The 12,191-nt window shown below is 50.8% G+C and overlaps 1 protein-coding gene across 4 annotated transcripts in view; it reads left to right on the top strand.

Moving 5' to 3' along the window:
- Positions 1-12,191, top strand: part of esrrga (estrogen-related receptor gamma a) — a 230,985-nt gene that overhangs the window by 164,048 nt on the left and 54,746 nt on the right. For all 4 annotated transcript variants that reach the window (XM_039738280.1, XM_039738279.1, XM_039738277.1 and 1 more), the window contains one exon: positions 2,682-2,798. In XM_039738280.1, the coding sequence (XP_039594214.1) occupies positions 2,682-2,798 (117 nt within the window). The remainder of the gene's footprint in view (positions 1-2,681; positions 2,799-12,191) is intronic.

Raw genomic sequence — 12,191 nt, 5'->3', positions numbered from 1 at the left:
CTCTGTTCTCCATCTTTTCTTTTCAGCGTCCCCTTCCTCTGCCGAGATCGCAGTCGGGAAATGCCAGGGTCTTGGGGGGGATTCGCCCGGTGAATCCTGCCACTGAAAGGGCTCTTGTCATTTTGACACTACTATGCCAGGGTTGGTGTGCATTGGCATGCTGACATTGGGCATCACCTTTTGGGAGGGTAAAAGTTGAGACGTTTCCTGCACAGAGCGAGGAGGGCGTGGATTTGCCTGCCCATTGGCCGAAAGCTCCTGCTGCATGTTTGCCTTCCACCCCAACTCCGTCGACGTTGTGGCGAGTGACACCTGACATTTGGGGTCACCTTGAGGGAGTGTCACGAGGAGGACATGGCCGTGTGGCTGTGCCTTCTGTCTCCTTCACTTTGTGGTGATGGCTGTCACAGGATTAGCCGATTCCTGCACCGGCAAAGCACGCAGACCCTCGCTCGCTGCGTCACATCTCAGAGCCGTTTGGAAATGTATGCAAGAATTGAGTCGGGCGTGTGTGTCGGCCATATTTCATGCTGAATTGTCTGCGTATGACCTGAGGAATCGTGCGCTTGATTATCCTTCAGGTCGTCTTCAGATCTCCTCTCAAGGTTACGCCGCTCCTTGTCTCCCCTCAGACTTTCTGTTTACATTTTCCTGCACATGCCTGGCGGTGCCGCCGAACGCCATCTTCTTCATTTATTGCCGCGGCCTCTGAAGCCACTGACTCCATCGCCTCGTCATCCTCGTGCTTGGTAATGGCAGGTCCCTTTTTTGCCGTCGCATTATATCGCCGTTTCATTTCAGTTTCGATGAGCCCCGTGGTCCGTTCTGCTGGCATCGGGTTCAAGTCCCGGCCTGCTCCTTTGTTTTAGTTTTATTTCTTACATCCCAAAGACGCGCAAGTTCGGTTGTGTCTGCCCAGTGGGTGCCCATCCATATGCCCTGTCCAGGGCTGATTCCAGCCTTGTGCCCGATGCCGCTGCTGTTTAAAGCAGTATTTGGTTAAGTGAATAGGCCTGATGTTACAACACCTTCATTCTCGTAGAAGTCTTGAGGAAGGCGGCGCAGCTGTTAGTGAGGCAGTTTTGTGTGACGTTTGCCTGTTCTCTCGTCTACATTGTTTTGTCCAAATACATGCAAGGAGAGTGTTTATTGGGCCAGAGGGGTGTCTGTCCACGTGCCCACCGTAGGTCCCATTCCTGCTTTGCACCTGATGCTCCTGTGACAGATAAATCCGATGTGTGTCTCTTTTAGGTTCTGCCTGGTGGCACAGTGAGTAGAGCTGCACAGTCCTGGGTTCTGCTCCACTTTCTGACCACCTAAACCCCACAGGCCAGTTGATCGGTCCAGGTAGGCCTGGGGGGTCTCCAGTGCTGCCCATTCCCCCACTACCTGTTTGCAATGAGTGGACTGAGTTGATGTCTGGACAAGTTTGTTCTCCTTTAAAGTCCACGCAGGGTGGCACATTTGTCAGCGCTGAGGTGACCCTCGTTCCATTTGTGATCTGGTCGTTGCGTCTTCCTCTCTGGCCCACCTAATATATACTGACAAGGCGTCTTGCCCACCTAGGTCAGCCTAGTGTGTGCCCACATGGCAGTGCCCAGTGTTACCAGATGGATGGAGACGGGCGCCTGTGGCTGAACTCTCGAGTGCTGGCAGGGCATGGGCTGGGCGCCCCGGCGAGTTGTTCTGAAGACACGTTTGGCTTTGTGCCTCCATTTGAATGGCCGACCTCGCGTGTGGCATTAGCGCCCTGCAGCTCGCACATTCCCACTAATCTGCTTTTTAATGAGGAAGCACCGGCCAAGAGAAGGGAAGTCAATACACATCAGTGTTTACAAAGTCTGATTAAGTCTGAAATATCTCATCAGCACCCGCGTCCCCGCGGACGCCATGTTAATTACATGAACCTCCACTCCTTGGACATTACTAGGGCCGAGGATAGCGATGTGCCGCCATCTCGCTGGGCACCTCCACTTGTCTTGTAGTCTCCAAGAGGTCAAAGTGGGCATGGGACTGCTGACCTCTGAGGCCACCTGCCCAAGCCAGTGCAGGGCTCAGGGGAAGAGTCCATCCTGGCAGATAGGAATATGCCTTAGTGCCCCGTGCTGTGCCAGGTTCATGTCTCATGCCCTTTGAGTGTGTCGCTGAAGTGTATTTAATAATTCTAAGACTAATCTGGGAGTGGGCGCACATCTGCGTCACCCTGGGTGGTCCCGAGTCAACATGCTGCTTTGGACTGGCGGCCTTAAACCAGCCCTGGATCTCCATCATCCACTTGGCCTTTCTCTGGTGATGGCACTTCCTGCCCACCTGCTGGTCTCTTCTCGTTTGTTTGTCATGTAAGAAGCTCAGCCAATCCCAGAGCCTTACTTACTCAGTGAGGTTCGACCTGCTTCAGTGGCAGCAGGCGACATTGAGAGTGGCATGAAGGGGGGCAACTGGACGGTGATATTACCTCCCAATGTGGCAGTCTCCATGACTCAACAGGCAAAGCCTAAATGGTGTGGGGTGGGTTGGGCCACTTTCTGTGCCCAGTGCTGCCCATGGCCATGGCCGTGAGGCTCACAATGATGGTGGTGGTGATGATGATGATGATGATAGTTGTTGCTCTTGTTCAGATTTGTTTATTTCATATTTGCCAGCCCCTCAGTAACTTTGGCTTTTCCCCTTCTGTGCCACAGGAAACATCGAGTACAGCTGTCCGGCCACCAATGAATGTGAAATCACGAAGCGCAGGCGCAAATCCTGCCAGGCCTGTCGCTTCATGAAGTGTCTAAAAGTCGGGATGATGAAGGAAGGTAAGAGGTCTTTGAGTCTGAAACGCCATGTAATCATCGGTGGGCTCAGCCTTGAGGGGGCGGCGGGGGGCAGAGCTGCTGAGAGGTGGTGAGGAGAGCCCGGAGGGTGACATCACAGCTCCTGTCCCGTGGACATCCTATCTGTGGCTCTCTTTTATTGAATGCGGGCATCGGCCGTGTCGGGTGACTTGGCACACCTCATGTTTGCCTCAGTGTGTTGAATGAAAGGTGACAGGCGCAGGTTTGAAGTGCCAGGGGCACCTAGAGGCAGTAGCAGGGTAAACACATGACGGCACAGTTTACATTTGCGTAGCCTTGCTGAAGGTGTTACATGGATTATCTTCATGTAGATCTGGACCATAGCAGGCGCGGTGCCATGCTCACCAGGGCATGAGGGACTGTGAAGACCATCACGGAGGAGACCGGGCTGTGCGTGTTTGAGTTCTCCTCCAGCACACGCCTGGCCTCTCATGGGCATCTCACATCTCTCCTACCACAGTGCGGTCAGTTTGCTCAGAGTGCCCTTTAGCTTTACCCATCCATCCAGTTTCAAACCCACCTAATTAGAGTGTGGGCTATGGGACAGATGGACCCTACTGCTACTTCACTCAATACATTACCAGGGAGTCTGTTACCCTCTGTCATTGGCACACATGTGTTGAAAAGCACAGCTTTAGTGACAGGGTGGCAGGATGGGGCAGTCGTCAGCACTCTGCCATCGGACAGTGGTCTCGCAGGTTCAACATCCTGGGTTCAATCTGGGTGGTGGGCCTGTGAGGGATTTCTGTCAGGCGTTCCAGTTCTCCTGCCACATCACCGCAGAGGTGAATGGTCCGCTAATGGGTGACTCCAAATCGGCGGGCAGCAAAAGAACAAACACCAGGAGAACGGGGCGAAGCCACAATCTTGGACAAAGCGTCCCAGTTCAGGTCCAGCTTATATGTGGTCACACTGAAGATGTCACCCGATGTCACTTCAGAGACACGCCCCCAACAACCAGCCAGTGCAGTATGGCAATGGGACCAGAAAATGGTGGCACCCACCGGAAAAACAAAATGCAGTTACAACATTAAAAATAAATAAACGTGACCCGCGGATTCCCTGGTCTCCGAAATCTGGAAAACTATGCAGAAAATAATTAGGAGACAAAGGGACAGGCAGGAAGCATTAGAATGGCAAGTGGTGAGCGATGTCACGTCTGTCCCTCTCTCTTTGCTGAGTGCTGATTGGTACTGTGGAGTTGGTGACAACATCCATGAGCTCGGTGGCATTGCCTCTCTCAAATAGAGAAGGTTTTGATTTGACAGCGTAATCAGAACTATCAATAAGAGACGATAAGAAACGTAACCGACATGCAGCACGCGCCACTTCCGGACACCACAAATACGCTCCCGTATAAGCGGCTGGGACCGGAGCCCAGTAAGCCATTGAGCGACAAATCAAAGTGCAGGAGCGTCAGGAGGGAGCTGCACTCCGCCATTCCTGTGACGTCACTCGCGATGTGCACACACACTCCTCCGTCACACTTTCACTTTCTTTCTCCTTTCGTTTTGTGTTGTTTCTCACAGTTTTTCCTTCCCTTGAGGGGTTTCATATTCTTATCCATTCTCTTTTGTGTAGTCGTTTGGTTATGAAGGGCCCTGCCATTTTGTGCTGTGACTGCAGGAAGTGTGCAGACGTCACCACCACCACCACGCTGTGTGGTTTCTGGTCACCGGTTTCAATTATGTGTGTACTGTGCGTGGCAATTCAACATCTATGACATACGTGGACCTTTGACCCGAACACACAGCAGACTGAACTCTTCTGTCACGAGGGGCCCATTGCAGTCACCCCACTGGATTGTCACTCCAAGTCATGCAGGCAGAGTGCAGAATTCAGCTGGGACTTCAACATGGCCGCCGTCTTGTTTATTTAGGTTTTGTTTTCAGAAAACGTCCTTCCGAATTTTTACAATTTGACGTCTATAACACGTAATTAGATTGTCGTCTACATTCACATCAGCCTCTCACACTAACAGAGCAAGAGATCTCAGATGCTAAAGAGGTGAAATTGTGACAACAAAGACATGGGGAACGAGTTCACCCGTAAATATCGGTTAGCGAAGTCGTCCAAAGTTATTATCGATACGTATCGTTTGAGACAGCAGAGACTTTAGTAGAAGCTTATCGCTCCACAAATCGAGGTTTCCACCCCGAGTGGCTCTTCTCAGCCATTGACTCCGATGGGAAATTTGGAACAGCCGAGCAGCCTTATGAAGGACATCAGGGAGGAGGCCCACAAGTAGAAACTCTAAAGGTTAGGGGGGGAGCATCAATGGGCAGGACCACCGCAGGGAGAATCAGTGGGACTGAGCGGCCTTCCACAACAAGCGTCGAGGCCGAACCTTCACTTGGGTGAAAGAAAATACGCTTGAAACATCGTGTAGTGACCTCAACTTGTAAGACGCCTCGCCGCAACTTCAGTCCGAGGCAGCAAGACGTGCGTGTGTGTGTGTGTGATTCTCGAACCCGAGCGGTCCGCTCCCGGCTCTCAGCGAATTCTGGAGCAAGAATTGACATTCCTTTGGACCAGCGAGGACAAAACGCACAAATCTGGTGTCACGTTAACTTTGAATGTGAAACCCAGCAAAAGAAACAAAGAACGCTGGCCCCTGAAGCCTCATTCACACATGCGGACTCACCTGTGCTCTGCAGGCCCCTCGATCACATGACCACGCGACCTGCGGCTCAGTCTCCACACAAACACGCAGTCGAACGCACAGCCCACCGACAGACCCCCGTACCCTAGCTGAGGATATGCACACTTACGGTGATTTGTGCTTGAAATACTCAGCAACAAGCAGACGCATGTGGGATTATCGCAGGACGGGGGGCTCAACGCCTTTCCTTCTGCAAGGACGGCACGACGTTCGCCAGAAACAAAGTGCGGGTTGATTTTCTACTTAGCAGGTGAGGGGACGCTGGCGCACGCCTTTAGCTGCCGCTTCTCCCTGTTAACGCCACTTTTCGCAAACTTCGCCTTAATTCTACACTTTCTTGTGTTTTTATATTTCTTTTATTATACGTATAGTTCGTGGATACAGCCGACTTGAATTGCATGGATTTGGCTTAATATTTACAGATTTTATGGACTCTAATTTAGGCGGAGTGGCGACTCTGAGGCTAGAGATCTGCACTGCCAATCGGAAGGTTGCCGGTTCGAATCCCATAAATGCCAAAAGGGACTCTGCGCTGTTGGGACCTTAACCTGCAATTGCTGAGCGCTTTGAGTGAGTAGTGAGAAAAGCGCTAGATAAATGCAAAGAATTATTATTCGTATTCTTACATTACAGACATACTTAGAAATGATTGTAATATTAATTAATGGTAATATCCAAGTAGCGACAGCACATCTTTACTGCTCTTGTTGATGAATCTGTGGAAAGCACCTTGAGCTGCCAGTTAGTGTATGATAAGGCGCTATATAAATAAAGGTATGATGATGATGATGATGATGATTACTATCACTATTATTATGATGATTACTATTATGGTTATTATTATTTTGCACATCTGTTGAGAATTGAAACACCGGTTTTCAAATTCAAAGTCGCTCATCGCTACCTCTGCCAGTACGGTGGACCCCCAGAGCTGCAGGTGTTTATCCCACCCACTCGCTTATCCTGACAAAGTTCTTCTTTGCATTCTTCGCCACAGCTTGGCGTCTCCTTCCTGTAGAGTTTGCTGTCTGCGTTTCTCCAGATGCTGCTGATTAGCGGTGGGCACTGCAGACACGGGTGCAAACGGCACTGAGCACTTCACTGCCTGACCGCCGTTAGGAAACGTTTGTGCAAAAGGTGCCACCGAAGTCAGAGCTCTCCATGAGTCACCTGCGGCAGCCGTCTGCCTGTTGAGCACCAAAGTGACTCGTCCCCGTCACCACCGAGTCACGGCCACCTCTTCCTGAGCAGAAGGCTTTGAAATTCAGTGGAACTTTGATTACACGAAGGCAGGCGATTGTCCCAAAGGTTAAACGAGGTTTGACTTTTTCCCTTCTTCCTTCCTGCCTGGCACGTTTCTGTCTTGGCCATTGTGACACAGACAGCTGCGATGACCTCTTTACAAAGCGCAGGCCCCTCCACTGCCCGGAATCTCTGCGACGACATGCCGGCCGCCTGTTTCTGTGCGCTGGCATTTGCGTATGCGACGCTTTAAGATGACAGGCTGGTAATTGATAAGAGTCGCGGGTGGCGGAGGGAGACACAGACAGGTCTGAAGGATGTGGCGCTCTGTTTGATATGGCACCCTGTCCCAGGAGCCCCCAGACAAATAGCAGCCTTTTGTTCTTGCTTCCAGCCACCCATACACACATACATCAACCTGGCACTGCCATTTGTTGGGAAGCGCTTGAATTTAATACAGAGGTCCCTCTCTACATATGAATAAGGGTCATTTTGGAAATTGTTTCATCAATTTTCTTTTTGTGCCGCTCTTACGCTATGAGTGCTACCCAGAAAACCCTGGCCCTGGTCCTGCAGGGCCTTGGTGCCGTTTGTCACTTGCTTATGGCATCTCCTAATTATATTTCAGCACCTGCAGTTTTCTGCCGAGAATAAATTGAAAGTTTGTATCTTAATAAAGGCCATATAATAATGACAAATGTATATATCAATATATACAATGTACAGTATATACAGTAAACACACACGAACATACAGCATGTAGTACAGTAAGCCTGGCAAGCAAAGGGTTAACACAGCTGTGCCAACGGCAAACCAAACACCCAAGCAGAGGGAGGCATGCAGCTAAAAAACAGGCAAACACACCAGAGTGGAGTATAAAACGGATAAACCAGCGACTGCTTCGCCATCACCCACCAGCTCTGCCAGCTGTGGTCTTACCAGGGAGGCCTGCCCACTCAGGGCTGGCAAAAGGACTTTCATTTGTCTTGTGGATGTCAATACAAACATGTCTAAGCAACAGAAGCCATCGTTCAGTTTTGGGTTGGCACATGACCAGTCCATCGTAGGACATTCCCTGTCAAAGGGGGCCAAATGGCATGTTATGTTGGAACCAAGTGACGTGTGCCACATGCAAATAGGATTTATTTATTTTGTTTTTATTACCAAGTCAATTCAAAAAATATTCTGTGCGTTGTCAATGTGGACCTGAGAGGGTGCCAGTTAGTCGCAGGTCCCAGTCCTCCGCATACCCACACTCACTCATACAAGGCCACTTTGGTGTAGCCAGTTAACCCAACATGCACGTCTTTGGGATGAAAAAAGCAAACCTAAGCGTGCTTGGCACTTGTGCCCAATGCTGCTGGCATGGCTTTGACTCCCCAAAACAAAAAAATGAAGGGGTTTATAAATTACCATGCCAGTAGTGTGCCCATAGTGTGCAGGTGTCTCACAGCCATTCTGACCAGTTATGCTTGTGCTGGCATTGATCTTCTGTTCAAAAGACCACACGAGCTTCATAGCTGGCATGAAGTTAATTTCTAAAGAGTTAACCAACTATCTAGGAAATCGGCAGCTGTGCAAATCTTGTCATGGGCACCCTGTCTGCTTTACTCCTTGGTTAGACATGGCATGGGTCTCTGTGCCAGGAAAATATGAAGCTCTCCAGTGACTGACATGGAGTGTCTCAGGGTATCGGAGAGGGTATTATAAGACCACCATTGTGTGTCCGTGCCCCCGATGTGTGAGACAGGATAATGGGCTCCTTCACCTTGCCTAGAGCATTGGGCGTCTGCAGTGTGGGCTGGCACATTTGGCTGCATGAGCTTTTATATAAGGAGCTTGTTGGCATCAGAGGCCATGTGGTTGGATGCCAGTCTAAACTGGCTCTCATGTTTTAGGGCTGCCTCCTTTATTGTATTGGCTCCTTATGTTGGTGCATAATGGGCATGGTGCCATGTAAAGTAAACTTCGCTGGCTGGTTGGTCAACTGAGTAATTAGATGGTGGGTCAATTGATTGGCCGATTCACTGGTCAGTGGGCTTATTGATCGATCATCGATGGAGAGATTAGTCAACCTGTTACTTGTCTGACTACTTGATTGAGTGGTTGTTTGATTAATTGGAGAATTTGATTGGCTGATTAGTAGGGTTGAACTTGAACTTTATTGGAGGGCGACACAGTTGCTTGGAATGGTTGATTGATCATTGAGCCGATTGGGCCAAGTCGACCAGTTAATTGGCTGACTATTTAATTAGTGGATGGGTTCGACTGGTCGGCGCACTGAATCATTGGTTGATCAGTTGATTAGTTTCTTAGTTGATTGGTCGGTGGGCTGGTCCATTCATTGGTTACTTGCAAGGCCTTCTCTGGGGGGTTCAACTGAGCGAACCTTTCCTGCTCTTAATCGATGAACCTCTTGCTCACCGCGCTGTTGATGGTCATGTGACAGACGATGACGATGACTCCTTAGCGCTACTTCAATGCACTGATGAGGCCATCAGAGTTTGTCACTTAATTAGCAGGCTCCACCCATCCATCTTACCAACCTGCTGCTCTCCGTTTGGGAGCATGGAACCAATCCTAACGGCACTGGGGTTGAGGCAGGACCCATGCCAGGATGGGATGCCAACTTAACGCATGGTCACACTCACGCAGAAACCTACAATCTGACACCTCGGGCACGTTTTACCATTGCCAGGGCCTCATTGAAGTGGAGGGAAGCTTGAGTGCCAGATGTGGTGGGCTCGCACACGCAGACGACAGCTGACTGTAACTACGTCTGTCTGCACATTCACTTTATCAGGTTTTAGGGATGCTGTGGCTGGATGGCACTGTGTCAAAGGTGAACATCGGGCTATTATGGGGGGCCATTCCACACACATCAGCCCACCTTCACGCATACTGGGCCGATCTGGACCAAAAACCTGACTACACGGAGACTGGGCTGGCCCCGTGAAGCTGCGAGGTGCCACCCTACAGTACACACGCTTTCTTTGACGCTCTCCTCTGCTACTTGGTGCTTGCTCTTGTTCCTTTCCAAATCTGGCAGCTGGCACCCGGCCCACGCAAGCAGCTTCATTCCTGATTTGCTCCCGCTGCGTGCCTGCCCATCTTGTGCTGTCGTTCAAGATCAGCCATTGGCTTGACTCCACAGCGCCACCCTCATGTCACACGGTGCATGGCATGCCAGTGCTGGTACTGAATCACCACTGCAAGGCAAGTCGCACAAACCTTCTGCGTCCATCACCACAAATCTTATTGTGTTTCAGGAGAGAAAAAAAAAGAAAATGGCAATTTCTTCAGGGACTTTGATATTGCAGTTTTCTGTCAAAGTGCGAGGTGATGTGGAGGCAGCCGCAATGCCACTAATCCAGATTTAACTGACAGAAAATAACTCGCTGGCCCTGGTATCATCTGTCCGATATGAAAAAGATTAGAGGCGAGAGACGGAGAGTTTAGGGATTCCCAGAGCCGCCTCGAGAAGCGCGGCCACAAAAGGCTCGGCCGTTACGAGTGCCATTAGCGGTTCTGACGCGCCCCTTATGCCAGCCTGCATTCTTATGTGTGAGAATATGTGGATGTCGGGCTCAGAGCCGCCACATGCTTTGACTCGTCTCAGTGACAGGGCCCTTTGGATTGAATGGCACAGCAGTTGGCGCTGATGCCCCTCAACCGTCCACCTTCCCTCCTATGGCTGTCTGTTTTTTCTCTCTTTTCTGGCTTGTGGCCTGAGTGTGCCCTGTGAAGGCCTGGCATCCCGTCTAAGGTTGTAGCAGGGAGATGCTTAATTTATGGTTGTGTGTGTATGAAAAGCAAAGGGGCCCAAGATGGAGCTGAGGAATCTAGAAAGTAAATCGGGTACACCGAAATGGGTAACCCCGGGATCCTCTTGTGCCAACTGCTGACTGAAGGGTCAATCACATCAGGAATAAGGCACTCTGTTGGCGACTGCCATTCATTCCTCCATGCACTCTGTTACTGGGGTCACAGGGCACCATTGGGCAGAAGAGCAAATCTAACACAGGATGCAGGGCCAGTTTGGGGCACACGTCCTTGCACCCACCTTTTAGTGTGGGAGAGAACCCATAGATGAGTAGAGAACAACAGATGCCGCACAACAAATGGGCACTGAGCCCAGTGGTGCCCCCCATTACATTAAAACTCCCAAATGCTTTCTCTCCAAGTGGATGATTGGCAAGACTGGTCAGAGGTGCAGTTTGGAACCTCAAAGCCGCTATTTGGAATCCCATTCAATTTCATTGCCACATTTTTATATTTCTTTGCCTGAACCGGCATCACTGGGAGTGTGGGCATCAAATAAGCCAACACTTCCTTTGTAGCGATTTTCAGCTGGGTGGGCCCGTCCACCCCGCCCACCTGTAGCCTTGTGTCAGAGGTGCTCCGGTGGTTCTCCCGAGGGCCTTACCGTCTCGGTTTTCCCTTTGTCCTGTGATGGATCGGTGTTGGGAGTTTTCCTTTCTTCCTCCGTGCGAGCGTGGAGGTCAGCTGGAGCCCGGCTGTGGACCGCGACCTGCAGAGAGCATCTGTCTTCCTGCGCCTCTGTCTCTGTCAGGCCCCTCTTTCCGTGGGGTTTTCTCGCTGTCTGCCTGCCTCTGCCGAGGAGCATAAATCATCGCCGTGTCAGGATTCGGCCGGCTGCATTACGCAATGCCAGCTTTCACTTTGAGCCAACGAGCTGTGAACCCCCGCCGCTCACATAGCAGCTAAGATGGCACATCTCAACCACGATGACTTCTGCCTCTCCTTAGAGGTGGGCCTCGTAGCCCACCAGCTCTGGCCAAAACTGTCCCCAGGCATTTGGTAAAGTGTAGAAGAGCACTGGATGGCACTCGACACCAGGAGAACATGTGGTGACCAGGCCACCTCGTGAGCTCACATAGTTCCAATACTCCTCTTTATGTACTATAGGGTGGGATGGTGGCACAGAATGGCAGGAGTCCCTCCTGGTCCATTCGCATGCTCCTGGCCTCCTAATAGGATGGGAGATTCATAAAATGGAGAGCTGTTTACAGTCCGCAGCATGTTCTGTTGAACTGATGTGACACGATGCCCGCTGTTACAGTCTTGCTCAGTGGACCCACTGAGGTGTCCATCCATTCGTCCACCTCTTGTCTGAATCTGCTTAGTCCACCGCTGGCGCTGCAGCAGCAGCCACAGACAGGATGCCAGTCCATCGCCTGGCACACTCTCTCACGTGACGTGTCCGGCGTATCCAGCTCTTTACTGACAGTCACCCCCTGACGGACCCTTGTGCAACAAAGGACGTGTGAAGTGCGTGTAAGCGCCCCTATAAGCTCATATTTGGAAAGGGAAAAGAAACAAAAAAAGAAAGCTGATTGTCCCAGAGCCCAGCTGGCGATATGAAAGTCTAATTTTGGCTGCCCACGAGGACCGCTTAAGAGCCAAGATAACGGTAATCTCGGAGCGGC

This window comes from Polypterus senegalus, chromosome 16 (genome assembly GCF_016835505.1).
Source record: "Polypterus senegalus isolate Bchr_013 chromosome 16, ASM1683550v1, whole genome shotgun sequence".
Classification (NCBI taxonomy): Eukaryota; Metazoa; Chordata; class Cladistia; order Polypteriformes; family Polypteridae; genus Polypterus; species Polypterus senegalus.
Note: the sequence above shows the minus strand (reverse complement) of the source record. Positions and strands in the feature narration are given on the sequence as shown.